Source organism: Pteronotus mesoamericanus, unplaced genomic scaffold (genome assembly GCF_021234165.1).
Source record: "Pteronotus mesoamericanus isolate MK-2021 breed Mesoamerican mustached bat unplaced genomic scaffold, CSHL_Meso_final scaffold_174, whole genome shotgun sequence".
In the NCBI taxonomy this organism is placed as follows: Eukaryota; Metazoa; Chordata; class Mammalia; order Chiroptera; family Mormoopidae; genus Pteronotus; species Pteronotus mesoamericanus.
In genome coordinates, this window is record NW_026555309.1 from 15,096,855 (window position 1) to 15,124,461 (window position 27,607).

At 40.3% G+C, this 27,607-nt stretch overlaps 1 protein-coding gene and 1 pseudogene across 5 annotated transcripts in view; one reads left to right on the forward strand and one right to left on the reverse strand.

Moving 5' to 3' along the window:
• Positions 1-4,981: 4,981 nt before the first annotated feature.
• ESRP1 (epithelial splicing regulatory protein 1) overlaps positions 4,982-27,607 on the forward strand; it is a 55,154-nt gene continuing 32,528 nt past the window's right edge. For all 5 annotated transcript variants that reach the window (XR_008530571.1, XM_054590269.1, XM_054590271.1 and 2 more), the window contains exons 1-10: positions 4,982-5,402; positions 5,919-6,047; positions 7,240-7,353; positions 10,253-10,367; positions 21,268-21,363; positions 21,500-21,554; positions 22,776-22,886; positions 23,004-23,136; positions 23,226-23,268; positions 25,224-25,525. Coding sequence is in view for 4 of the 5 variants with exons in the window: in XM_054590269.1 (XP_054446244.1) it covers positions 5,271-5,402; positions 5,919-6,047; positions 7,240-7,353; positions 10,253-10,367; positions 21,268-21,363; positions 21,500-21,554; positions 22,776-22,886; positions 23,004-23,136; positions 23,226-23,268; positions 25,224-25,525 (1,230 nt within the window). In the remaining variant the exon portion in view is untranslated. The remainder of the gene's footprint in view (positions 5,403-5,918; positions 6,048-7,239; positions 7,354-10,252; positions 10,368-21,267; positions 21,364-21,499; positions 21,555-22,775; positions 22,887-23,003; positions 23,137-23,225; positions 23,269-25,223; positions 25,526-27,607) is intronic.
• LOC129084106 (protein S100-A10-like) lies at positions 19,998-20,306 on the reverse strand (annotated as a pseudogene).

Below are 27,607 nucleotides of genomic sequence, written 5' to 3' on the forward strand. Positions count from 1 at the left end.
GCTAACAGCTTTTCTGGTTGGTGTTTGGAGAGACCTCCTCCCCATGTGGAGATTCCTCTCAAGCGGTGATTTACAACCTTTTTCATCTCATGGGACACATAAACTAATTACTAAAATCCTGTGGCACACCAAAAAAATATATTTTTGCTGATCTGACCAAAAAAATAAGTATAATTTTGATTCACTCACAACAGACAACTATTGTATTGGCTGTTGTCATTTTTTATTTGACACATTAAGAGAAAATAGGTCAATGCTCCTGACTAAATAGTCAAGTACTGCATGTTTTTAAAATTCCTGTGGCACACCAGTTGAAAATCGCTGCTCTTGAGTAGTAACCTTCCTTGTCCTTGGGTTTCTTTTCTTTAAGGAAAACACTCCTTTACACATATCATCTCCCCTTAAAACCTGCAAAGTGTACATTTCCATCATCCCCATTTTTACAGATGAGAAACTGTGTCCTTGAGAGGCTAAAAAACACACCCACTGCCATGAGGTAGCAAATGGCAGGGCTGATGAATAAACTCATACTTTGTCCACACAGACTCTCTATAATAATTGTTATAGTAAAGGTGCAGACCAGTAATTTGTTTAAATGTGTAATGCACAGAGTAATTCATAGAAAACTATATTGTATTTCGTTATCTTGACCATCAGTTCTTCACTTCAAAGAGGCTGGACTTGTTCAGTGAATATAAAATGAGATCTCTCTTACGACTGCATCTAATAGAAATAGCTAATACCAAAGGCTTGTGGTAGCCTCGCAGCACAGGCTTTTACTTTGATTTGCTTTTTTAAAAACAGATATAATTTACATACCATAATGCCCACAATTTTAAAGTGTACAATTCAGTGGTTTTTAGTATTTTATCTTTGTGCAACCATCACCACTATCTAATTAAAGAACACTTTCATACTTTGATTCACTTTTGAAGCATCTTTTCTTACAAGTATAAGAGAACAACTAGGTATGTACATTTGAGAACTCTAAGAAAGATCTAGAAATCTCAAACACAACTGGAGCCAGCAAATGTAGTGCTGCTACTGTAGTCATAAAAAGGTAGTCATAAAAAGGGAACTGCATTGCATGTAGTAAGAATATGACATAGTTACCATCATACCAGTGGTCAGGTCATAGCGGACACTTGAATTTTGTCCAGTTTAAGAGCTGCTCTCTGAAAGTAGTAAGAGGAAAAGGGTTCAAGGAGGTAATTAAAGAGCTGGAAAGTCAGATTCAGGATGACAGCTTTAAAGAGTGGACAGTAATTTAGTCTAGAAAAGTTATTTCAGAACAAGCTTACAGTATATGAAAGTATTGGCATACAGAAAATGGTGATCTTTTCTTTCTCCTTCTTTCATTAAGGAAAAGACAAAGAAAATGGATTCGTTCTGCAATATGAAGGATTAGCGTAGAAAGTTGTGAGACAACCTTGTTAAATAACAGAATGATGGTGGCAGCAAAAGTCCTCTGATACTTTTTAAAAAACATTTAAAAGTTGCAAAGAAGAGGATAAAGAATTCCCTCCCTCACACTCCCCATTGTTAACATTTTACCACATTTGCTTTGTCCTACCTCTCTCTCCCCCCTCTTTACACACACACACACACACACACACACACACTCTTTTTTAAATCAGAATCACTGGAGTGTCATGGACATGATTCTCCCTTATTCCCAAATACTGGGTACTTCCTAAAACAAAGAACAGTCTCCTGCCAAATGACAATATTACAAAAATCTGGAAATTAATACTGTTATTTAATCTACAGATCTTCCTTATTCAAATTTTTCCTATCGTCCCAATAATGTCTTTTAAAGCAAGAAAAAAAATATTTTTTCTGGTCTAGAATCCACGTGGCCATGTTTAGTTGTGATGTCTCATAAATTCCTTTAATCTGAAATAGTTCTTCAGTCTTTGTCTTTCATGACCTTCAAAGTTTTAAGAATACAGGCCAGTTACTTCAGCAGCCTGTTCAGCAATTTGGATCTCTGTTACCAAAAAAAAAAAAAAGAAAAAAAAAAAAAAAGATTCACATTTGTTCTTGAAGTTTCAGGGGTGGTTTCCAGTGAAGACCACAGGTAGAATGAGCTTCTCTTTTCAAGGTTCCTCTCAGCCACCTCATGCTGATTATTCTTACTAAATTAGAATTTTTTAGACGGGATAGATAAAACATTTTTGTATTCAGAACTGATCTACTTGTACTACCTAGATTTTTTTCTTGGCATCCCTGCATCTTACAAGAGTTGAATTTCTTCAACAAAAGTAGGTTTGTCTCAAAGAATTAGCACCTACTCTTTTTAAGTATTTGAGATTTAAATTACCTGTAGACTCCCATTTTCAGAATCTCACCTTGGCAGTGATGAACTCTGCGCTAAATCAGGAGAGGAACTACAAAAACAGGTGGGTGTTATTCATTAAAATCAATATACAAATATTTGTCGAGTGCCTAGTGTACGGCCGGCTCTGTTCCAATCCCTGCGAATACCTTTGAGAACAGAGCAAGACAAAATCCTTGTCCTTGTGACCTAGTTGGGCAAATTAAAATTTAAATGAGAAAAATCAGAAACCAAGGATCAGACTTCCTTAAACAGGAAGAAGGCAAGCCTGTGTGAAAAGTGGCGGGGTGGGGTGGGGGGGAGCCCTGAGATCCGATTCTCGTATGGATAACGCTGTGGAATCCCTGGCAAGTGCGCTGATAATAAAGTTCTCGGTTTCTCCAAACAAGCTTTACAAATGATTAATCAGAGCACGAAAGGCTTGCGAGGAGCGGTGGGGCAGGTCTACCTGAGCTTTCTAATCACTTTCTCAGCCACAGTCGCAGAGCGGCGTTGGACCTCCGGGCCTCGCAGCACGCATTCGGGCGCCCCCAGCCAGTGCTTAGAACCGGGTTCTGCACCCCTAACCAGGCGGCACTTCCCAATCCAGGAGGGCCAAGCACCTGGGAACCGCGCACGGAGAAAGCCTACCAGGGAGGAGGTCGGGGAAACCGGCTCCTCCGGGCGGCCTCGCCCACTGCAATGCAATCTGGGGGGGTTTTCCAGGTCGCTCCCCTCCTTGTTCCACGCCCAGTCCCAGCCCCCGCGGACCCTGCGGGCCTCGGAGGGTGGCTCCGAGGTAAAAGGACTCGGCGGGGCGAGGCCACCGCTGGGAGCTAGCCTGGGACTGCAGGGACCTCTTCCGACCCCTCACCGCGCAGTCCAGGAGATGGAAGCACGCGCTGCTGGAAGTCAAACTGCAGAAGAGTGTGGTCCCGAGTACCCCCGCCGGCCCTCGGTCCCCGCATTCCGGGACGCGAGCTGCTACCTGCCCCGCAGGAGGCAGCGCCGCCGACCGCGCCGCCGCAGCCCAGAAACGCGGCGACTGGGCCCGGCTCTCAACCCCCCTCCTCCCCGCCCTCCCGGCCTAAGCGTCAGCCCCCCCTCTACTCGGACCGCGCTTCCTCCCCGTCGAGAAAGCTCGATCTGCAGCTTCCCCTGACTTGCGCCCTGAAAGGTTCTCGGTTTTATACCAGGAGTGGGTTACTGTAGCGATATCTCTGTTTCTTTCTCTCAGATTAATACATTTTTAAAGTAAAAAAACCAAAAAACAAAACCTGTCTGATTTCGTATCATTAATATAAAGGGATGGACACCTGGAGTCGAAATGGTACTACTTCAGACGGAACTGTGCTCCCTAGACAAGTTTGAAATATAAAACTCAAGGAAACTTCCCCTCTAGCAACTTTCTTTCTACACTGTCAGCAGGACCCGCCACATTCCCGTCCGACTTGGTGGCACTGGTGGGCGCACAGCCTCTGGGCAGAACTAGCCGAGCCAGAGTAGGGCAACTGCTTGGACACTCGGCCGAATCGACACCAGTACAAAGGCAAAGGTATGCGAAGAAGGCGTGGGGTCAGAGCCGGGACCTGATGAAAATGCTGCTTACCTGGAGTACTCGGCTTCATTCGGTACTCCAGGTAAAGCTGTATTTTCTTAAGGATCCAGAGCAAATCAAAGGAAGTGGGCCCCTGTCCTGGAGGAGGTTCCAGTCTGGAATTAGCAGCCAGGATCAAACAAAATACAGCAATTAAGAGAGTAGCTGAGAGAAAATGTTGTGGGGTCCATTGTGTCTGAATTTCCTGCCAGGGACCCCCTGCTGCCTTTGCGCACAGCGACTGCTTCCACGAGCGTCCGTGGTGGCTGGGCGTCCAGCCGCGGGAGCCCGGCTCTGCGGCGCGCGAGGGCTTCACTTCCGAAGGTGGGCAGCACCTCGGGGTTTGGAGGAGCTGGCGCCCAGGCTCCAGCCGGAGGCGGGCGGGGGCGGGGGGGAGATGGACCACAGGTCCAGCTGTTTGCACTTAAAGGTGTGCTGGGCTCCGGAGCAGCCTTTCCGGTGCTTGGCAATTGCCCCCGCCACCTCTCTGCCGCAGGAGGCTGTTCCTCCGCAGTTGTCCCTCTCGGGGCGCCGCGCCCTGGGAAGCTCCGCACCCAGGGCCTCACCTCTGGCCTCCTTTCGTCTCCCCGCGCCAGGCCTTTGCGCTCGGCCCTTTAGAACCTCCGGCTCCGTCCCCCCCAGCCGGCATTTCTCCAAGACCCCCACACCTCTCCGTTACTTCCAAAGGCGTGAGCCCCCCCGCCCCGCCCCTCACCGCCCCGCCCCGCCCCGCCCCGCGCCCTTTACCCCTCACCCTTTCCCCATCTGGCCTCCGCTACCTTTCGGGTAGCGACTGGCTCTTCCCCGCCCTGCGACTCTTCCCCCTCCTCCCTTCTCGCCCGCCCCTCTCCATTCATCCAGCCATTGTCTCCCGCCCCCTCCTCCTCCTTTCCCCAGGTGGCCTCCTCCCCCACCGCTGCCACGTCGTGGTTTAAAGGAGCCAATGGGCCGGCGCCGCCAGGTGTCTCTTACCTGCACCACGTGGGGGAGGGGGAAGGGGCGGGCAGGTAGAGCCACATCCCAAAACAGAAAAGCTTTCAGCCATTGCGCGCGCCTCCCGGGGGTGCAGCCCTGCTCCAGGCTTTTTGCATAGACTCTAGGGCCATTGAATAGAAAAAGGGCAGGTCTGCTGCGCCCTCCTTCCCACCCCCCTTCCCGCCCAGGGTGTGGAGCACTGGCCAGGTGTCGGCTTGGGTGGTTGGTTACCGCCTTTTGCACCAGCAGCGGCGAGGAGGAGGGGGGGTGGGCGCTCTTTCCTTTTCTTTTAGGAGAGGTTTTAGCACAGGTTTTCTCTTCTCACTTCCACTCCACCTCACCGCCTCCCGACCCCCCTTTCCCCCCTCCCCACCTATCGTCATGACGGCGTCTCCGGATTACTTGGTGGTGCTCTTTGGAATCACTGCTGGGGCCACTGGGGCCAAGCTGGGCTCGGATGAGAAAGAGCTGATCCTGCTGTTATGGAAAGTCGTGGATCTGGCCAACAAAAAGGTATTTCTCCACATTTCTGCCCAAATGATAGGGGTGGGGCAAGAAGTTTGTTGTAGAAGTTGGCGGGGGGGGGGGTCGGTAAACAAGTGCTCTAGTTTGTTCACTTGTGAGGAAGGACCTGGGGCCTAGAGAATCCAGAGTAAAACCAGACTTGTCGGCCAACAGCCTTGGAGCCATTTCAGCCCTCCAAAATCTGGCTCAGGTGGGGGGGCCGGGCGCCTCCGAGCCAGGTTCTCGGCCGGTCGGAGGACGCCCCGCGGAGACCGGCTGGAATCCCTGGGGCCCCAGTGTCCGCTTCCAGGACTTTTCCGTCCGGATCCTGGTGGGGGTGGGGTCGGAGGCAGGGCCGCGCGGACCACTCCGCCGGAGTCGCTGGCGAAGAGCGAGCTTTGATTTTTGCGACCAGACCCCTCCCGAGGCGTGGGCCGCTCCGGTAGGGGAGCGAGGGAGGAGGGTGTAAAAGAGGCCCCCAAATTGAGGAAGGGGGAAAATGACTCCTGTGTCTTTTCCTCGGAGGTGGGACAGTTGCACGAAGTACTAGTTAGACCGGATCAGTTGGAACTGACGGAGGATTGTAAAGAAGAAACTAAGATCGACGTCGAAAAGCTGTCCGCGGCACCGCAGCTAGACCAAGCACTCCGACAGGTGACAGCCCCGGGCCGCGCTGCCCTCCCCCAGCCCAGCCGCACTGGCGTCCCCGGCAGCGGGCCCAGCCTTACCAGGCCCCACGCCCTCGCCCCGCGGTCCACGTGCATTCCCGGGGTGGGAGACTGGACGTCCGGCCGCGTGGGTGGAAACCCAGCTCCGAGGGCCGGGTCGGAGGGAGGAGATCGCTATTTCTCTTCATCTCCCAAACTCCAGGGTTTTGGACCAAAATTCACTAGTTTTCGAATTGTTTCCTGAGTCATTCCCTGGGCCAGAGAATCAGCCGAGCTTTACCAATTGAGTGATGAGCGGAGCTGGAATCCTAGCGCCCCCATCCCCCGGCCCAGACCCCAGACGCCGCTGTGCTCTGCGGGGGTTTGGGTTTGTGGCTCAGACCCGGGGCAGGGGGCGCTGTGGTGTAGACCCGCGGGCGGGCGGACCGGGCACCGAGTGCCTGCTTTCAGGGGTCTGGAGTCCCAGAGGCTCGGTTCCGGTTCCCTTAGTACTTCTTTAAGTGGCCTTGGTCTTAGCGCCGGGGAGGGTTTGTAGGCCCGGACGTGCAGAGCTGCTAGCTGGGTCGCTGTGAAAGTGGTGGAATCCCCTTTTTGGAATCGAGGTGACCGGCTGCCTCGGGGTGCTGACCAAATGGGAGTTGGGAGGAGGTGCTAAACACCTGTGCACAGTGAGTTTCCGGCGCTCTCACAGTCCCTGCCCGAGCACACGAGTTGTGAATTACAGGGCAAAGTCATAATTTCTGAGGTGTGTTTCAGGGAACGCATTACCAGGCTTTCCAGAGGTCTGTATACCCATTACTTACGTCCCCCAACTGGCATCTTTCTTAATAAGCCTACAACAAAAAGTAACACCAGGGAATGATGTAATCTAAAGGCAACCTGCTGATGAAACGAGACCTTTGATTTAAAAGTTTTGTATTTTTCCCGGAAATGCAAGAATGGTAGAATGTATTTTTCTGAATTCTCCCGTTCTTTAACCGCGGTTTGATTGGAAAGCTTCCCCGTTTTAAAGGAAACTAGACAGTTTCTGGGAGTCTAGACTTTCTAATGTTGCCCCCAGCGCCTGTTTCCCTTTTCACAGTACTTTTCTCGGTTTTCTCTGGTTATCACCAAGTGGGGCCACTTTGCAGAGTTTGTAAATCCTGCGTCAATTGCATCCTGTGTCTTGTTCTTTTCAGTTTAACCAGTCAGTGAGCAATGAACTAAATATTGGTGTAGGAACCTCTTTCTGTCTCTGTACTGATGGGCAGCTTCATGTCAGGCAAATCCTGCATCCCGAGGCTTCCAAGAAGGTAAGCAAGCGTGCAGGTTTCCCAAAAACGATGGGATCTTTGGGATGACTGGAGGCTTTTTTTTTAATGGGTTATCTAAGTTTCTCGATTTTAAATAGATGCACATGGGAAGTTATTGTTTCATGGGTAACACAGAATTTCGGTTTCAGAAGATGACAAAGGAATAGTGGTGATGGTTTTGCAACAATACGAATGTACTTAATGCCTCTGAACTGTATACTTAATTTATTGAAGCATTAAATATTGTGTTATGTATATTTTACCACAATACAAAATGCATGACACTTCCATAGAAATGTTAGAGATTGCAGTAATTTTAGAGATAGCCCTTTGGTGACTTAATGAACTTTTTCTTGTTTATGTTAAGTTTTTGAAATGCATGGCATTCTCCCATTTCCAAAGCATATTAGCTGAATTTTTGACACTTAAAATAACTGCAAGGAGGAGAGAACTGTATTTTAATACAGTGTAATATTCCTATTTGAATGGAACATGCTTTATCCTAGAAAGGAAGGAGCAAAGAAAAAAAGTTCAATGAAACCTTTTAAATTGTAATTCTAATAATTCCATTTAAAAGCTTGTACTGGAAAAGTAAGACTTTACCATATAACTAGTGGAACATTGATTATGGTATACTGTGCTTTGTTTGACTTAAAGTAAATATTCAGAACTGATTGAATCCTGTATCAAAACAACAGGGTCAGCCCCATCTTTTACCTTTGCTTATCTTTCTGATACTGGAAAAGAGTATGGAGTGAGAAAAATAGAATCTTACTGTAGGTGTAATGTGATTTCTGTCCCTGGGAAGAATGAGGGAGGAGCAGTGGGAAAACCGAGAACATAGATAGCAGACCTAGTGTAGCCAATCATTGCTAATATAGTTCATTTGATCAGCCTAATTAGTTTGAGCTATAACTTGCAAGGATGGAAGTAAAATATTTTTAGGGAAACTGTATGAAGCAATTCTTGGAGTGAAAGGTTTAGACAGTTGAAGTCACAAGTGAGTAGTCATTGCAGATCTTTCTCTTTACTTCAGTAGGTAGAGGGGAAGAAATGAAATAAATGTATAATGATAATTTTAAAAGTTTGAAGGAGAACCTCAAGTTCCTAAATCGTGAGGGAGGAAACTCACTCCCTTTATAGGAACACTAGTAATTATTTGAATAAAGGGAGGAGTTTTGTTGTTTTCGTTTTTGTTGTTGTTGTTGTTGTTGTTAAATGCTAGACCACTTGCTATCCCCTTGATCTGGAAATAGATATATATGGGTATTTTTCCCCCCTCAAACTCATATGAGGAAGGATAAAACTTAATTCTTTCCCTGTTGAGCTGAAGGAAAACAGCTGGTTTTGTTATTTTAGATGGGCTGCCTTTGATATGGGAAAACCTCCAGAGAAAAATTGAGACATTTTCCTGAGTCATTTATATTAGGATTTTGGTTAAGAAAAGTGAAACAATTAATTTAGTATCATAAAACAAGAAACTAAAACAATTTATTATCATAATGAAAGCTACTCTATTCATTAAGGAAAAGTAGAGAAAATGGTAAAACAGAAAAGTAATCCTGCCACTCAGAAGATAAGAAAGTGTTTTTCTCTAATGTGAACATATTTGGATATCTTCTTTCAGATTTTTGTAGAAAAACTTTATTTTTACAAGGAGCATTCACACTACACAAACCTTTTAGCCTACTTAATAATTTAATATAACATCAGTATCTTCTGTAAGCACTAAAATATTCACTATTTTAAATGGATACAGCTATTTCAACCAGCCTTTATTGTTGAGCATGTGAGTTAACGTCATTATAAATGGCTTTCAAATTAACATTTTCATAAGTAAATGTGAGGATGCATGATTCTTTTGGTAACTATTGTGGAAACTGACTATGGTAAATTAACACCTATCTCAAATATAGCATGAGCAGGTTATATCTGACAGAATCCAATAGAGGAAATTTATATAGAGACATTATTGCATAAAGGTTGTGGGTTACAAACTTTAAAAAAGCCTTTATTTCCTTGACTTTCTAATGTACAAATGAGTAGAAATTCCCAGTAAGTGAATACAATGAAAGATTTTGAGGTTTTAAGAAGAATCTAAATTCAGTTTTAAAAAATCTTTGAAAGTTATTCAATAAGGGTTTTTTTTGTCCAGAAAAAATAAAAAGTGATAGTTTAATATTTGCCCAGACAGTTGCTTTGTTTAATAACTGTAAGAGTAGCACTAGTAGCTAAGAACAATAGCTAGCTATTTTTCCTTTGCCTTTGAGATTTTTGATTTTTTTTTTTTTTAATGAAGTCTAATTTGACTGCTCAGGTATAGCCAGAATAATGGTCAGAAAAACTAATGCAGGACTCTAATTTGGCGCAAAAATAAATCCTTTTCAGGTAATAAGGAATTCACTACCTTAGTCTGATTTTAGTAAGGAAAATATGCATTATTAGAACCTAGTATTTAAAAGTACTGTGTTTTATAACTGAATCCTATTTTTAGGTATACATTGTAAATGTATGCATCTATATGAGAACTGAGAGCTAATTTGCTGCTTGAAAATGCAGGTAGTGTAAAATGATGACAGCTAGAAAGAATGTAGTTTTATTAAACAAAATATAAAATACAAATGTATTTACAGCTTCAAGAAATGTTTTGAATGGAATGCGTAATGGAAAACAAACATTATAATCAATTGCCTTAAAATAAGATGAAATTTTTCCAATGAGACTTGTATACAGGATATAATACTATAGCAGAAAATAAAAACATCCTAACATTCAATTACAAAAAACATTAAAAAATTGTGGTAAAATATACTTACATTCAATTCTTAGATTCCTAATCATTAAGGAAACAGTGAACTAAATTCATCTAGTTAACAATGTATACCTTGTCCTCCCTCAGAATGTATTATTGCCTGAATGCTTCTATTCCTTTTTTGATCTTCGAAAAGAATTCAAGAAATGTTGCCCTGGTTCACCTGATATTGATAAACTGGATGTTGCAGCAATGACAGAGTGTATCCTTTAAGTGATGACTCTAGAAACATTTGAAAAGATAGCTGCAAAAAAAACCCCACGGTAATTCAAGAAAGATTTTTAACTTTGTCGGTATATGGATGAAAATGGCCTGTCTAAAACTTATGTATGTGCTATGAAGACCTAACAATACAATTATAAGCTTTTTTTTTTTTTTTTTTTTTTTTTGACAGAGATGGGGGGAGGAAGGGAGAAAGAGATGGGGAGAAACGTCTTAGTCTGTAGCCTCTTGCACGCCGGGACCTGGCTCTCAACTCAGGCATGTGCCCTGACCTGGAATCAAACTGACAACTTTCCTGTTTGCTGGACAACGCCCAACCCACTGAACCACACCAGTCAGGGCCAATTATAGGCATCTTTTAAAGTAGTTATAATTTGCTGAATTTTAATGGTGATTTAGTTAGATGAATTTTTGTGAGTTGAATAGATCTAGAATAGAATTCAATTTCACATTAAGAGAATGGGTTTGGGGGGGGGGTTTGTTGTTATTGATGAATGTGAAGACTAATTTATTTGATACCAATTCCAAGGCCACTTGTTCTTGATTATCTTGGTTTTAGGGTTTATTTTGGCTTTTGAATGGATAAGAATTTTTTTTTTAAGTAGTGGATATATTCTCTTTACAAACAGCTATTCATTGGTAATCCTTTTAATCTTCCCTGGGACTGTGGAATACACCAAAAATCGTGTTGGTTAAAATTGACAGTCTGCGAGATCAAGTGAGGTTGGGATTTTTCCCCCCTGTTTTTTATTACCAAGATAGTATATCTAGCGCATTGTGTATTTAAAAGTAAATTTAATAATCACAAATCTTGTAGTCATGAATGACCCATCATCTTTCATCCAGTGAGTCTTTAAAGTACTAATTAATAAGCAGTCATGTGCTAACGTATCAGATGGAATACTGAGTAATGGAAAGGTTAGGTGACACGCCCAAAGCCACTACGAGAATCGTCATGAAGTTGGATTCCAGTTGCTTTCAGGAACTTATGGGTAAGAGATGTTTATTCTTAAACATTCCCATTCTTTTTCAGGAGTGAAAGCCTGATTTTTGTTTTATTTCAAAATTTCGTTTCCTGATTGAAAAGGTTGCTCACATATTTTTCCTAACCACTTGTAAACAGGTAAAACCCATGTTAGTTGCTTTCTTATTGGAAGCAGTTAGCTGCAATTTTGGTTTAGCAGGTTTAGCAACTGGTTAGTTAGTGGTTTAGCTGCTAGTAGTGCTGGGAGAAGGGTGGAGTAAGTACATTTTGAGGGGATTCTTAATAAGAATTTCATTAGAAGTTTGGGATGGCAGAAGAATTCTTACTTTTTGCTTGGTTGGTTTGAATGCTGTATCAGTTAACTCAGGCTGCCATAACAAATATAGACTGGGTGACTTAAAGGACAAATTTATGTTCTCACAGTTCTGGAATCTGGGAAGTCTGAGATCAGGATGGGAGCACGATCAGTTTCTGCTGAGGGCTCTTCCTATCTCCTCACTGTATTTCCCATGGGCGAGGGGAGAAGTGGAGGAAATACCTTTCTTTTCCTCTCTCTGTCTGGCCCCTCCCTTGTGGTCTGAACCTCCTCCTGAATACTTTCTCCAGATACAGTCACATTGAGGGCTAGAGTTTCAACATGAATTTGTGGGAGGGACACAGATCAGTCCATAGCAAATGCTGAACTGTTAGATGCAGTGGTACAAAATAGAGAGCCAAAAATTCTAAAAAATGAATCAGAGGTAGTGGAGGGAAACTCTCATAAGTTATCTTAATCTAGAAAAAGACAATTTGAGCAGGGAAGGCAGTATTTTAAGAATTTTTTATCTCTGACTATTCAGTTTCCTCTTCTAGCAAAGAAAATCTTTCTATAGTGATTACAGGTCAGATTGTAGTAAAAATTTCAGCGTTTCATACATGTAAGATTTTGGGTTATTATTAAATATTTTCAAGGTGGTAAACTTGGCTTTTTACTCACTCCATGCTGTATTATCTATACGCCCCACTGTATGTTACTTTTTAAAATAAAAAGTTGCATTATCTGACCTTTAGGTGAATGGGTAGGATGCTACACTGATTATTTTTTGTCATTCCCTTTAATCCTAGTTCTAAAACTATTTGTTGGTAGTTCTTTTTGAAATGTCATGGAGATGAAAATTAAATATAACAGATGAATTGTGAATAAAGCTAAGTCAGGCTCCATTTCAGGTACATCACACCTGAAATTTTATGAAGCGTCTCATAGCCATTAAGTAAGGTGTTCATTGAAAAACTAGGGAATTTTATATTTCTTAAAAAATAGCCTAATTAATGCCTACTTTCTTTTTGGCTTACATAGGGAGAGTCTTAGATTTAGAGTTTTATTGCCATTCAAGAAGTGGATTTTACTCTTAAATGTTTTTATTGTGTGCATGTTTTTTTCCCATTTAGCATGTAAGAAATATTATTCAGCTTTCCTAGCAGTGGTTTTTGTTTTATACTGCTACTGTGATCAATTGTTTTATGACTTCTATTCAGGGGAATCATTATTTCCCTGAGTAAGCCACCAAACGAATTCCTCAGGTCAAAAGCAATTATACTAAATTTGATTATCAACTTGTGCTTATCTATGCAAAGGATTTCTACAGTGTGTCTGAACTGAAGAGTTGTCCTTTTCTTTCAGGCCACTAAACATTTTCCTTTGTAATATGGAATTGGCACTAAATTTGAAAACAGAAAGATGGTCATTACACATCCTTGGTGGTTTTGCCAAGTAGAAGGAGAGCCCCTTGCTCCTGAGGGGACTACTTGTTCCACCAGGTAAACCAGCAGGGGAAGGAGGCTCTTTGCCGACCCCTGGAAAGGGACAACGAAGAGAGTGTGCCGCTGTGCTTTCCTAGGAAAGTCACTTTACGCCTCAATTTTATCTCTGGTATTCCCAAATGGAAGCTTTGCGTCAGGTGCTATGTAACCGAAAAGTATGACCTCTTTAAGAAAAGAATGGGTTTTAGGAATTTCTTGAATGCAGTTCTGGTTGTTATTTTAGCACTTATTTCCCTCTCTTGTCATTGCGTTGGTTCTAAAACCTTTGTGGGGTCAGTGCCGGCCTGAGTTACGCCGCTGTCAGTGCTGCTGCCTGCGTTTTGAGTTGTGCAGTCCCAGTTGGAAAGAAGACCTCAGTCAGTAGGTGAGCCGTGGGTGGTGTTTTGTAAGCTTTTTACTTAACCAGGTGAGGTGGTGAGGGCGTGGTGACAGGGATCGGGGCCCCTGTGAGTTATTGTTGTTTGTTTTGAGAAAGAAGTTGTCTTGGATCCCTTGTAGAAATTAATACTAATTGTCTCCTGATGGAAGGACATTTTGATTATGGGACTATTTATATAAATGACTTAACCAGTTTTTAAATCGAGTATGTAATCCTTTTTATCCTTCTCAAGTTGGATGGAATTAGTTTTTTCTGCTTTCTTGACCTATTTTTGTTAGCTTTGTTATTTGGGAACTGATTTATTCTTTTTAATAAATCAGGACCTCTCGTATTTTAACTCCACTTTGCCACGCCTTTACTAAGGACTTATTTTTAATAAAGTATGGCCTTGTCAGGAGGGCAGGTGAAAGAACTGTCAGTTGAGTGCTGCCTCCACATATCCCGTCAGTACTCGCAAGAGCCTAGTGGAGGTGGTACCTCTTTTTACAGCTGGGGGAACTGAGGCGTGGAGGTTTCATCTCATGTTAGTTAGGAACACCAGCATTTGATCCTGTGTCCAATGTGAATGTAATGCTCATTAACTAGGGGGTAATATTCTAGAGCTATAAAGATTATTTGAGGGTGCGGCTGGCATTTAGCATAGATTATCGCCCTTATAAATTTACATTCTGTGTTTCCTCAGTGCATATTGAGTAAACTGTTGATCAGGAAAGGGAAGGTGATTTTGTAAAATTTCTAGCCAGTTATAGGGTATTGTATTGCATCTGTATGTACTGTTTGACATTAGCAAATACCATTTCTATCCTTTCCTTTATCAGGATAAAAAAAAAATCACTAAACCACTCTTGCCTGCCCATCTAAAGATTAGTAGTGGGAGGGGGGGTGCGTTTATGTGTTTCACCAGTTCTTTCATTGGCGAGGTAAAGGATATGTGGGTGTGTATGTGCTGCTAACAGTGATGTGTTACTGTGTGTGTGTGTGTGTTCTAAAGATGTTCATATATACTGAAGTGCTTAAGAACATAAGCTGCACTGTCAGATTTATTGGGGGTGAATTTACTGCACCTCTACCTCAATTTTCCTATCTTAAAATGGACATTACTATTGTAGGGAAAAACGAGACAGTATATGCAACCACTTAGCCAGTACCCAGCCTGCTGCACACTCTCCAAAGTTGATTGTGATTCTTCAAGCCTCACCAGGTTGTTGGGTGTCGCTCATGAAGGAAAACAGCTGCCAAGGACTTTGAAAAGGACTTCCTTATTGATTTAAGACACTATTTAAACTACTTTACACTTGAAATTCTTTTAACTTTGTGCAAGCCTGGATGTAGACCTTTTAAAGCATCAACTACGTGTTAGTACAGGTAAACATCAAGATTAATTTCACTTCTCCATTTGTAAAATATTGTGTGCTGTCAGTGTGGTTCATTCTGCTCTTACGTGCTTATTTGTTGTGATTAACTGAACTGGGCATTTGCAGTCTCGCAAAGCTTCATTGCCCTGCTTAAAGAGTGGAAGGAAGTGCTAAATTCTCTTTGGTACCTTTGTGCGTATGAAAGGGATTTTAAATATTACCAAGTGTACAGTAACGCTGGTTAGTGGTTGACCTTGTTAGCTAGAAGGGGGAAGAAATTATCTTTGGCATCACATCCATATAATGTGTGCCAAATCGGCAAATACTCTGGTTTGTGGTCTATAATAAGTTAAGGGACTAGAAATGCTGTATATTCTTGGCTAGTACTCAGATACGTTGATTATTTCGTGTGGTGTAATTATAATTTATTTTTAAAATATAAACTGGGAATTCCAGGATAATTTTTTACTTTAGAAGTCTTGTTTTATTGTCATGAAATCTCCCTTCCCTTATTTATCCCATATAAATGTTTTTTTCTAAAGTAAATTTGTCATCTCTTTTGTCACATTGGCCCCTACTTCCATCTTATTTCTTCTAGGGCAGTGGTCCGCAACCTTTTTGGCACCATGGACCAGTGACAGGTTTTCCACCAGGGGTGGGAGGGATGGTTTGGGGATGATTTCAGGATGATTCAAGCACATTGCATTCAAACTCACCTTCTGCTCTGCAGCCCTAACAGGCCCAGACCGGGTCTGGTCCGGTACTGGTCTGTGGCCTGGAGATTGGGAACCGCTGCTCTAGAGTATAGTTGACTTGTCAGTTTGTTAGACATTCATGTGGCGCTGCATTACAATATTTGTTAGAGTAGATTTTTTTTTCCTCTTGGAAAGAGTAAGTAAGCCTCTGAGGAATAGAATTAAAACTATGATTTTAGATGATTTTCCCAGCATGTATTATTGGTATAAAAATGTTTTTGTTGCCTTGGCTCCTGGTTATGTTCTTTTATGTAGGCATTCTTGATTGCTTCTTTCAAAGCTCACTTTAAAGTATAGCAGATCATTTATAGAACCTATTTTTAAATTATCAATTCATGTAAGGGTAATTTGTCACTTGTTTCATTTCTCTACATAATTGTAGGAAATTCAGTTCTTACGTGGAACACTAGTTCAGCTTTTCTCTTGCCATGTTTTGTTTGCTATTCCTTTGTTCATTACCATAGATATTTTTTTGTAAATAGATATTATGTGTAGCAATATAGGCAGATGTGTTATACTACAAATAAATGAGTGAATGGAATAGAAGGGGAAGAAGCAAACGTCATTTGAGGGGTCTTTGGCAGGAAAAAATGGCTTTGAGTTGAAATTGTGAATTGGGATGCAATAATAATATATGATATTTAAATTGTAATGTAGTATAAACTTATTTATTTGTTATTTCATATATGTGACCTTCTTAGGTATAAACTAAAAATCTGGTGTAAAAAGAGATGTAAAAATGGAAATTGGTTCTTCGGAACTAAAAGTGTCAATTTTCAGGCAGTTGGGAAAGCTAACTTTTTGAGTGGATAAGCTAATGAACTTTGTAAAATTTCTCTCTGTGAATTCTACTTACAGCTAGTAAAAGTGTGGGTTAAACCCTGAATCTGTTTTGCTAGAGGTGGCACTAAAGGAAACACTTATCTTGTTCTAATATAGACAGTCTCTGGAATTATAAACTCTGTAGCATTTTACTCATTTGTAACCTGAAATGTTAGTTACGTTCCCACCAGCCTGGCTTTACCCTTCTTCCTTTCCTCATGGCACTTCTCATTTATAAAGCTGGCTAAGCCTGTTGGTGCTGTTGTGGCTGCCTCAAGGGCAGGATGAGTAAGTTGCATGAGGAGCCATAAATCAGGAGGCACAGACTCATCTTGCCTTCCCTCAAGATCAGACGTGCAGCAAGTAATTCAATATATAATTATAAATTGATAGAGGAAAGAATTGGTACTAAGACTTGTTTTTTTCCTCACTTTCATTTGTTCATGTTAAATTCTGGTAAGGATTATGAATTGAACAAACCTTTTGGGGGGGGTGTGGGGGTATGTAACGGGGAGGTTTGGGTATGCAGGAGATTAGGTGATTTAAAGGTTGTTGGGAGCTTAGAACTGCTGATCCTTTTGGTGTGTGATGACATGAAGAGAAACATGTTGGGACTTGTTATGTGGAACCAAGTTAGCCAAATGTCTGGAACATACTCTTTTCAGAAAATTTTTTCCAATTACATTTTACTTCAATATTATTCTGTGTTAGTTTCAGATCTACAGCATAGTGGTTAGAAAATCATGTACTTTCCAGAGTGGTCGCCCTGATATTGCAACTACCCACCTGGCCCCATACATAGTTATTATGATGTTATTGACTGTATTCCCTATGCTGTAATTTACAGCTCTGTAGAACATATTCTTAATTAAAAAGTAGAATTCAGTAAAAATAATTCTTCCTCTACAAATCTATGTCTGCACAGACAGGATACTTTACGTTTTTACTTTTGATCTCTTTTACTTGGCTCTTATGTAGAAAGCTTCTCAGAAGTATCGCTCAAAATAAATTAAGGAAAGTTACTTGGAGCAGGAAATTATGCACACATCGTCAAATCAGAGCTGTATTAGAATTCCAGCTCCATTGCTTACAGCTGGGAAACTGAATGAGTTAATCGCACTTTTCTGAATTCAAGTTTCTTCATCTGTTTGGCTTTACTATTGACCGGGCTGTTGTGAAAATAGAAGGAAGTAGATGATGTTTGGCCAATTTTCTTTAAAAATCTATATCCAATAATAGTCTCTTACATGTAAGAGCTTTTTCTGACAGTCCTATAGATGGGTAAAGGGTGAAATCAAAGCTATAGGGAACTGTAAGCTTTCACCAGTGGTTTTCAACCTAGCGTGGTTTTTGCCCACCAAGGGATGTTTGGCAATGTCTGGAAACATATTAAATCACAATCAGGGTGGGTAGGGGCCAGCATGCTACAAAAAAAAAATCCTACCGTGTACAGGAAAACCCCTCCCAACAAAGACCCATTTGCCCTACATGCCAGTAGTGGCTTATACAGTAGGATTGTTTCCCATTTTTTGGATACGTTTCTCTCTACTCCATTTTCTTTGTTACTTGAATTGCCAGGCTCCAAACGATTATTCAGCAGTAACAGAGTTTGCACGATAAACTATGACTAGTCAGAGCTAATCTTCCTTAGTTTTGTAAGGATCCTTAAAGGGCTCTCTCCCCATTCCTCCACAGAAAATTTAGGGCAGTTGTCTCCCCGGAGTATCTTTATCCTTTGGTTCTGGTTTTCTGTCCTGTCACCATATTCTTTGAAAGTGGCACTGAATTAACAAATATGTCATAGTACAGCCTTCCCAGAGGTGACCATTTTAATGACCCCAACGTGTGGTAATTGCTCCGTTGTTTCAATATCTCCTGGGACTGATTTTTCTAATTCTTCAGTGAGCAGCACATTGCTTTCATCACTGGAAGATACAAAGGATGTGATATTGTGTATATGTTGCAGAAATTATCTACCATTTTAGCCTGGTGATTATCCTGTGAGTATGCAAATAGGCATCTGGTGAATTCAGGTTTTTTAGCCATAAATGTAACTCTCAGTGTGATTATCTAATGGGTTATGAAAGTTGGTCACTGGAGGATTCTAGGAAGATGGGGAAGGACATCACTTATTAAATACCTGTTTTGTGTGCCCTGGGCTTATTTTATCTTATTTAATCTTTATAAGAAAACACCCCAGGGAACTAAAGATGATCACCATTTAGGCTTTACAAATAAGCCTGAAATTTAGTGGGGTTAAGTAGTCTTCCAAGGAACACATGGCCACATTTGTACATATGGTATATTAACTGCAGAGACATGTAGCTGGTGAGGGACCATACAAAATGGATTTGACTAGTACGGTTGAAAAGTGATACAAAGTCTCTGCTGCAGGAAGGGAGGGGGCAGGGGGAGGGCTGAAACGGAAAGGAATTTTGACTTGAGAATGGAAAGGGGTATTACTCATTGACTTGACTCTTCCGATGATTGGCTGTAATGTTTGGTGGAAGGGAGCTCTCTGAAGTGTTTTAACATTGTATATCCTCCTCATTTGAGGTAAAACATTACTTACGAATGTTTTCTTAATATCTGCCTTCATTTTTTATCCTTATAAAAATACCAGTCAGAAAATTATAAAATAAGGCAAACATGCTTATAACCACCACCCAGATGGCTGTTCATTTTATTTTTTAAATTGTGGTAAAACTGGTACGCAAGCCTACATTTATTTCAGGGCACACCATTATAATTCAATATTTATATACACTACATAGTGTTTACCCCTGTAAGTCTAGTTACCATCCATCACAATACAATTGATCCCTTTCACCCCTTTTGCCCTCCTCCCAACCCTTTCCCCTACAGTCTGTTCTCTGAAACCTATGTATGAGGGGGGTTTTGTGCTCATTTATTTTGTTTTGTTTTTGTAAGATTCCACATATGAGTGAAATCATATCGTACTTGTCTTTTGTCATCTTATTTATTTCACTTAGCACGATACCCCAGTGTCCCTCCATGTTGCAGAGGGCAAGACTTCCTTCTTTGTTATGGCTGTGTAATATTCCATTGTATATACAGGGGTGGGCAAAGAAGGTTTATAGTTGTGAGTATGTGAAACATTTTTTATTAGTTATTATTCATAGTACAATTTTAAACCTACTTTGATCTACCCCTATATGTACTACTCTTGTTTATCCATTTACCTTGGTTGTTTCCAAATAATGCTGCAATAAAAACAGGGTTGCATGTATCTTTTTGAATTAAAGTTGAGAAACTGGAGTCCTATAGTATTATTTTTGCTGATTTTTAAGATATTTGTGTATTAAGGGCAAGAGGAGGCAAGCAATATAAAAATAAAAAACTTGCTCAGATTTAATTGGCTTTTCTTTCTCTCATCAAATGGGAGTGGGATTTCACTTGTATGTGTTCTAAGGGTCCCAATCTGTTCATGAAATCCTTCAGCAGGGGGAAGCTGTGGGGCAGATAGTCCCTAAGTGCCTCATTGGGAGAAATGTTAATCAGGGTGGGAGTAATTGCTCAGTGCTGCCTGCTTCTTTCCCTTCTGCTTCATGTGTATGACGAAGTAGGCACTGCAGGCAGTGATGAGTCCAGCAGCTAGAAGCTCCAGATGCCCACTTTGCCAGCTCGGCACCAGTCCAGCTCCATTATTTTGTTCACCACCTTTTTGATTTTCTAAAAAATCCAAGGAACTCTTTTTTTCCATGAGTCCTCTCAGGTCCTTTGTTAAGTAGCCTTTATCCTCAGCAAATCTGTGAAATGTGAACATCATGATTTCTATGGCGTGTTCCATTTGAGATAGCATTTTGGTGAGGCCTTGGCTGGAGGCGTGGCAGTATCAGTCGCTGGGCTGGCTGGAGTGTGGGGCCAGTCTGTATTGTTATATGCATTATACTACATTATAAAATTAATGCAAATTTATACAGAATACAAAACATGATTATAGCATTGAAACTTAAAATAAACACTTCAATGACTGTTAGCTTCTTAAGGTAACTATCCTGACAAAGATACACTCTTATTTTAGCGAAATTGCAAATTCATAAAACTTGATGAAAATTTCTTTTGGGTTTCACCCTCAAACCCAGTTTGCGCCATGCATTTCTTATGCCTGCTTAACAAACAGCGTATTCTCTTGATCAAGAGCTATGTAGGCCAGTGTTGGCTCCGTGTGCTTGAATTGTCTTACAAATTTACTCTCAAAGAGCAAGCATTTGTTGCCAGCCAAGATGGCCGGATTGTGGGGCTCTAAAAATCTAGAAGGGAAGTTCTGAGTTGAAGTGGCATCACAAAAATAGTGTCATCAGTAGTTTGAGGTGTCTTTTTCCAATATTAGGCTAAAAAAGGCCATTTACTACCTTATGGTCTTAACTGATGTTAACATTATCTTTAAGCCAGCATGGCCATTGCCTTGTGCATGCTGTAACAATATATCGAATAAAGGATTCTGTTAACTTTATGGACTACTTCATGGTTTGAAACAAAAGTCTCAGTATTCATGCATTTACTACTGCTCAACAAACAGAATTTTTATTGCTGGTAGAACCTCAGGACGCGGTTGATTTGGTCATTTTACCTAAGAGAGCGTTGGAGACCGTAGGAAATGTGGGTGAAGTCCAGACTGATGGGACACAGCCATGCTGAGATTTCACAGAATTGTCAGAGGTACATTTTACTTGGTTTCTTAGGCCTGTGTGAATTTAATTTGAGGTTATAAGCAATGTCGTTTTACTTTCCCGAAATGTTTCCTTGACTTAATCTCCCAGGTTTAAATTTAGAGAATAGTTCAGTCTCCCGGTATGGAGCCTCTCAAGTTGAAGATATGGGGAATATAATTTTAGCAATGATTTCAGAGCCTTATAGTAAGTATCACTGTTGTAACAATGCAGACCTAGAATTTGATCCCACCCTCTTTCCCTCACCTATACTTTTGAATTTCCTTCCACAGCTTTGTCTCCCTACGAGCAAAAATGATGATTTGTGTGTTCTCATTTTCAGATCACAGGTTTTCAGATCCAGAGAGAGTGAATTACAAATTTGAAAGTGGCACTTGGTAAGTACTTGCGTACTATTCCATTTGAGCTTTTTTATTTGTTTTATTCACTTTGTGATATTTAACTCCCTTTATATTGTGGCTATCCATTTTTCACTCTTAGGTCTTGTATAAAAGAATGTTATATCTTAAAGTGTGCTTGGATGCCACGATTAACATTTAATGAAATATTTGTATCCTTAGTCACTATGACCTTAATGAGTACATTATGTGTTTGTGTCTATGATTCTTATTTTAGCCTCTCTGAACTATCCGTCTTCTCACTGGAAAACTTCCAAGGAAAAATGATAGGCTTTAAAAGAGTTCACAAGATCTTTACTGAGATAGTTTAAAGTGTGCTCTATCAGCTTCTACTTCAAAGCAAAGGAAATAACTGGGGAGGAGTATGAAATGGTGGTATCTCTGTTTGTGATCACAGGTAGAACTGCATGAGTTTGTAAATCACTCTAGTGAACTCTGTAGAGATTGCCTGGTGCCTGATGTGAACAGAAACTTCTGACATCTTTGCCCACAGAGAGACTTTGAGGCCTATTTAGTTGTGGAGAAAGTGACTCATTAGGGAAGTGACCTAGGAGTACTGAAAATGTGAATATAGGAGGAATAGAACATCAAAAGGTGTCAAAATATATTATACGTGATTTGCAAATGACTCATTAAGGTGTGGGCACTCCCAAGCATTTCCATAAACACTCCCTGTGATGGCTCCGGTTTGATAGAGGAGATATTTGAATGGCAGACTGGTGAGCGTGAACACACATTCCTGATGTGGGTTAACTGCCAGCTTCACAGGTCTTAAACATTGCTGTCAAACTGGGTTTAAAACCTGCTGGTACTGCCCAGTTTGGAGAATGAATCTGAACCTATCCTTGGTTCTAGAACTTAACAGCCATCAGGATATTGGGAGAACTCTGCTTCCTATGAATTGGTACCGAGTCCTTTTGAGTTCATGGCAAGCAAGCAGCAACTCAGCAGATAGATGATTTGCTGGGTGTGTTGGATCTGCAGAGCCAGTTGTCTTTCTATAGTGAACCACTTAAAAATAACTTTAAATTGTGCCCAGATAATTTTTGAGGTTACAAAATAAAACAGGCAGTATTAAAAGTCTGTCTGAACTCCAAATAAATAATACCGCGTGTGTAAATAAGCAAATTGTCTTATGGGGGTAATAGGTTGGAGCCATTAGCATTAATCATGCAACCTGAAATTTTGCTCAATCCACAGCAGCAAGATGGAGCTTATTGATGACAACACAATAGTCAGGGCACGAGGTTTACCGTGGCAGTCTTCGGATCAAGATATTGCAAGATTCTTCAAAGGACTCAATATTGCCAAGTTGGTTTTCTTTCATCTCTCTTTTATGTAACAATCCCAAAGGGACAATGGGTTTCCTATCATTTTTTTCTCACTGTATTATTTTTCTTACTGCTCTCTGTTCTGTTCTTTTCAAAGGGGAGGTGCAGCACTTTGTCTGAATGCCCAGGGTCGAAGGAATGGAGAAGCTCTGGTTAGGTTTGTGAGCGAGGAGCACAGAGACTTAGCGCTACAGAGGCACAAACATCACATGGGAACCCGGTACATTGAGGTATATCTTCATAACCTGAGATCCTTGACATCTTGAGAATGAACATAAGAAGGCTCAGAAACTATTTTAATTTCCCTTTCTTTTCTTAGGTTTACAAAGCAACAGGTGAAGATTTTCTTAAAATTGCTGGTGGTGAGTGCCTTTTATTAAATGTGGCTATAATAAGATCCTAAAATTTTACTTAAATATCAAGGGTAGATAAATAGTCTTGAATGGTTTTTATTTCCCAATGAAATATAGGAATTGACCTTTTTTTTTTTTTTAAATAAGAGGAAGAAAATGTCCAATAGTATCAGTAAGTATAATGTGTAACACTTGCCCTAACACTTGAATCAATCAACTGTAGTTACATAGCCATTAAAAATAGTATTGTTCAAAGGTGAAAGGGTTATATAAAGTCATGTACAAAGAGAAAGAGTAGTTCTTGAAAGAAAGTAAACAGTCTGAAAACTGCTTTCAAACAGCAACATTAGAATGCCTGGAAGTGTTGCATATCTGCTTCTAGTTTTTCTCTAAATTTCCTTAATTCATCAATGGCCATCAATATGGTAACTTCCTGGCTTCTAGTATTTTAGGATAGGTAGTGTTTGGAGTAATATCGTCTGAAAGAAGCAGGAACATATAAAGTCTTTATTCAATTCTTGAGTGATTTATAACCTTAAAACCTAAAAATAACAGGTGCATAAAAAACTTAACTATGATTCGTCCAACAGATTTTTTTCTATACCTATAACTAAGTACTTTGTAAGTTTCTATTGGAAGTTTTCCCTTGCTCCTTTTAGTATAATGAACATCTTCCTATGTTACTCAATTTTCTTAAGTGTTAACTGCTGTTCAGTATTATATGTACCATAAATTTTTATTAAACATCGCTGATGGGCATTTTAGAGCTTATTTTCAACTCTTCACTCTAAGTATGTTGCAGTGAATATTTTTGTATCTCTGTATGTGCCGCTTATTAGGATAAATGGCTAAAAGTAGGATAGCTGAATCAAAGAACATGGATGGACCTTTTAAGAGACTGTTGATACCTGTTGCCAAAATATACTGTGGTGAATTGTGTACTACAAAGAACATTTTTATTCCTACATTATAGGATAGCCCTGATAAAAATCTTTGTAGTTGTAGAACTTGTAGTAACAGCACCCTGTTTACACAATTTTCTGGTATAATTCTGTTCTGGCTCTTATTTCTTGAGATAAACCAGGGCTTCCAAATTCATAGCTTCAAGTTTAATAGTGTTTCCAGAGTTCCCAAAGTCATGTTTGATATTGGTTGGGGATAAAATATATTTTGAATTGCCATATGATCCTGAGTGTCCATGATTGATAACATTGTAAATTGTAGGTGGCAAAGTTAATTAATGTTCAGATTAATGTTTGGGATTTCATGGTATGTGGGCAGTATGATTAAGAGAAAATGTTACTAGTGTATGAGCTTGAATGATATGCATTTGAATATTTGCTACATGGCCATACTGTACAAAATGCTTTGTGTTAGGCAGAATATTGATAAATGTTGGAACTAACTGCCAAATAGATTCATTACACTATTCTCTCTATTTGAGTATGTTTGTATCTTACTAAGAAGTAATAAGAAAAATAACTAAAATCACTAAAGTACTTCATATGTAATAACTTGTTCTCATAATTTATGAGGTAGGTAATTTTACCCTCATTTACAGGTCAGGAAACTAAGGCACAGAGGTTATACTTTATTAAAGTGGTACCCTAGTAAAATGGTAAAGCCAGGATTAGATCCAGGCATTCTAGCTTCAGCACCTGTGCCCTTAACCACCATGATGATTAATTGCTTCTCCATGAGAAGAATATGGTCTTTGGTCCATAATTTAATTGTCTGTTTACCCTTCTAATTGAGAAGTGTTTTATGAAAATGGTAGCAGAAGAGTTTTAAGTCTGTGGGAAGAGAATTCTTTTTTTCCCCTGGGATGTTACTATAAATTCAGTTGGGAGTATGGGTCTTACTTACGAATTCCAGGCATTGCCTAGAATTTTACCATTTTAAAGTTGGTAAAGTTGATGTCTTAATCATTTATCCCCATGCTTCCTAATATTTGTGTTCCTTAGGTACATCCAATGAGGTAGCCCAGTTTCTCTCCAAGGAAAATCAAGTCATTGTCCGCATGCGGGGGCTCCCATTCACAGCCACCGCTGATGAAGTGGTGGCCTTCTTTGGACAGCATTGCCCTATCACTGGGGGGAAGGAAGGCATCCTGTTTGTTACCTACCCAGACGGTAGGCCAACAGGGGATGCTTTCGTCCTCTTTGCTTGTGAGGAGTATGCACAGAATGCACTGAGAAAGCATAAGGATTTGTTGGGTAAAAGATACATTGAACTCTTCAGGAGCACAGCAGCTGAAGTTCAGCAGGTTGGTTTTTAATAGCATGTTGGTGATTTTGCATGATTTCTGTTTTCTATTTCTGAGAACAACCCTACACTATTCATTGTTAAAATGAAACTTGGAAAATACAGAAAGTGTAAGTGCATGAGAAAAATCTTACTCCTTAACCAAATAATAAAACCACTGTTAGCTTGTATACAGACAAAAAAAATACCATGTAGTTTTTGTATTGTTTCAAAACTGTATCTTGAAAGTTTACTCATGTCCATAAAAATTTATATTATAATATTTAATATAGTTCATAAAGGCACATAATTTATTTAGAAATTCTGTTGTATATTTGGATTTTTTTCTATCGTAAGGAATTTCTAGACAAACATAAGACTCTCAATTTCTCATTGATTTCTTTAGAACTGAATATAAAGCATCAGCTTATAAGGTTCTTAATTTTAATGTCTTGCCAAATTTATTTCCCAATAAGTTTGATCAGCTCTATACTGCTGGTGGCAAAGTTTTCTTTTGTCCTGTTACTTTCAGAATTCAGAGATGTTTTTGAGGCACAAATGGGATAATCATCTCCTAAAAACATTCTAAGATCTAGGCCTGGAACCCTTTCTAGGGTCTCGGGACTTTTGGCTTTTCTTCGTGATTTACCAGCTGAACATTTCTCTGCAACGTCAGTTAGTGTGTCCTTGGTAACTGAGAGCACGTAGACTGCTTCATAAGGCTCTTTCAACTTATTCTATTTGGGCCCTGTAGTAGAACATAGTTTTATGATTCCTTTGAACTTCTCTGCAAGCAGTTAGGACACTGACTCTACTATTATTTCTGTGAGTTTATGAAATGATTTTGTGTAGCATCTACAAAGCCCATTGTATATTATAATTTAGAATAAATAAGTCTGTACCTTGTTGAAAATGAGTATCAAATTCTGAATCTTTAAAATATGCTGCACGTGCTTTGGGCTTAAAACATTATAGACATCCTTCCCAAACTGGGGCGGTGGGGGATGAGATTTTTTTAATTAGATTTTTAATTGGAAGAACTGTTTCATGGAAATCATACCTCAGAATGGACTACCCCAAGGCCTTGGCTACTTTGTATTGATTGGTTTGGGTGTAGAGTATGCTGCCTTTATGTTACTTTACCATAAAGTAGTTTTGTGTGGGGGTGAGCTTCCTCTCCAGCCCTCTATTTCTAATGACTTGTGTAATAAGGTTCAAAGTAGTCATAGGCTCTGCACTGTCTTCTTTTTATTACTAATAATATTTCATTCAATAACGATTTGCTCACCTCCTATATGGCAGGTTCTATAGATGCTAGACCATTTCCTGCCCCAAGTTTGTCTATAACCTCACTTATTTTCTATTGTGTTCTTTCCCCTATGTTTGTGCTGTTTCTGTATTGTATAATTTTTTAAAGCCTTGCTGTCTTGTGGTAAAATTTTTTTGGCTGTGTTTATTCTTTGATTTGTTTGTTTGGTCACTTCTTACTCAGATAGCAGCTGGACAGGGTGGGCATAAGGAAATGAGGGCAAATTTTGGGGAGTTCCTCAAGTGTTCTATATTTTCAGTTTACGGGATGATAAAGTTTGCATTGGTAAATTGTTTAGAAAACCCAGGGATACCACACATGGCATTTGCACAAGGACTTCCTAGTATTATCAACTAGTGGCCATGTTCTAAACTAAGACAAAAATAAGCAAGAACTTTGAGTTGCCTGGGAGCAATTTTTTCTCCAAAGTGTACTTGACCTCATTCGTTCTCAAGATAGCTGAATTCTATTCTATTTAAAAGTCAAGATCCTGTGTCTTCCCAGTGTCTAAAGTTCACTTTGAAACTAAGTGATTATTTTTATGGTCACTTAGTTATTTTTTCAGTTTTACCTTATTCCACCATTCTTTTTTGCTTTGTATATTATTTGCCTTATAAATGTGGCATTTTATTTCAATATAACCAAAAGTCATTGTCGTTACCTGTGGTTCCATTACTGGATTATTGTCTTTATACTTCTTGGGTTTGAAGGTGGAATGTGAAGCAATATTAAGGGGAATATTGGACTTAGAAAAATGAAATCTAATAGATTGCTACAATAGCCCTTGATTAGCAA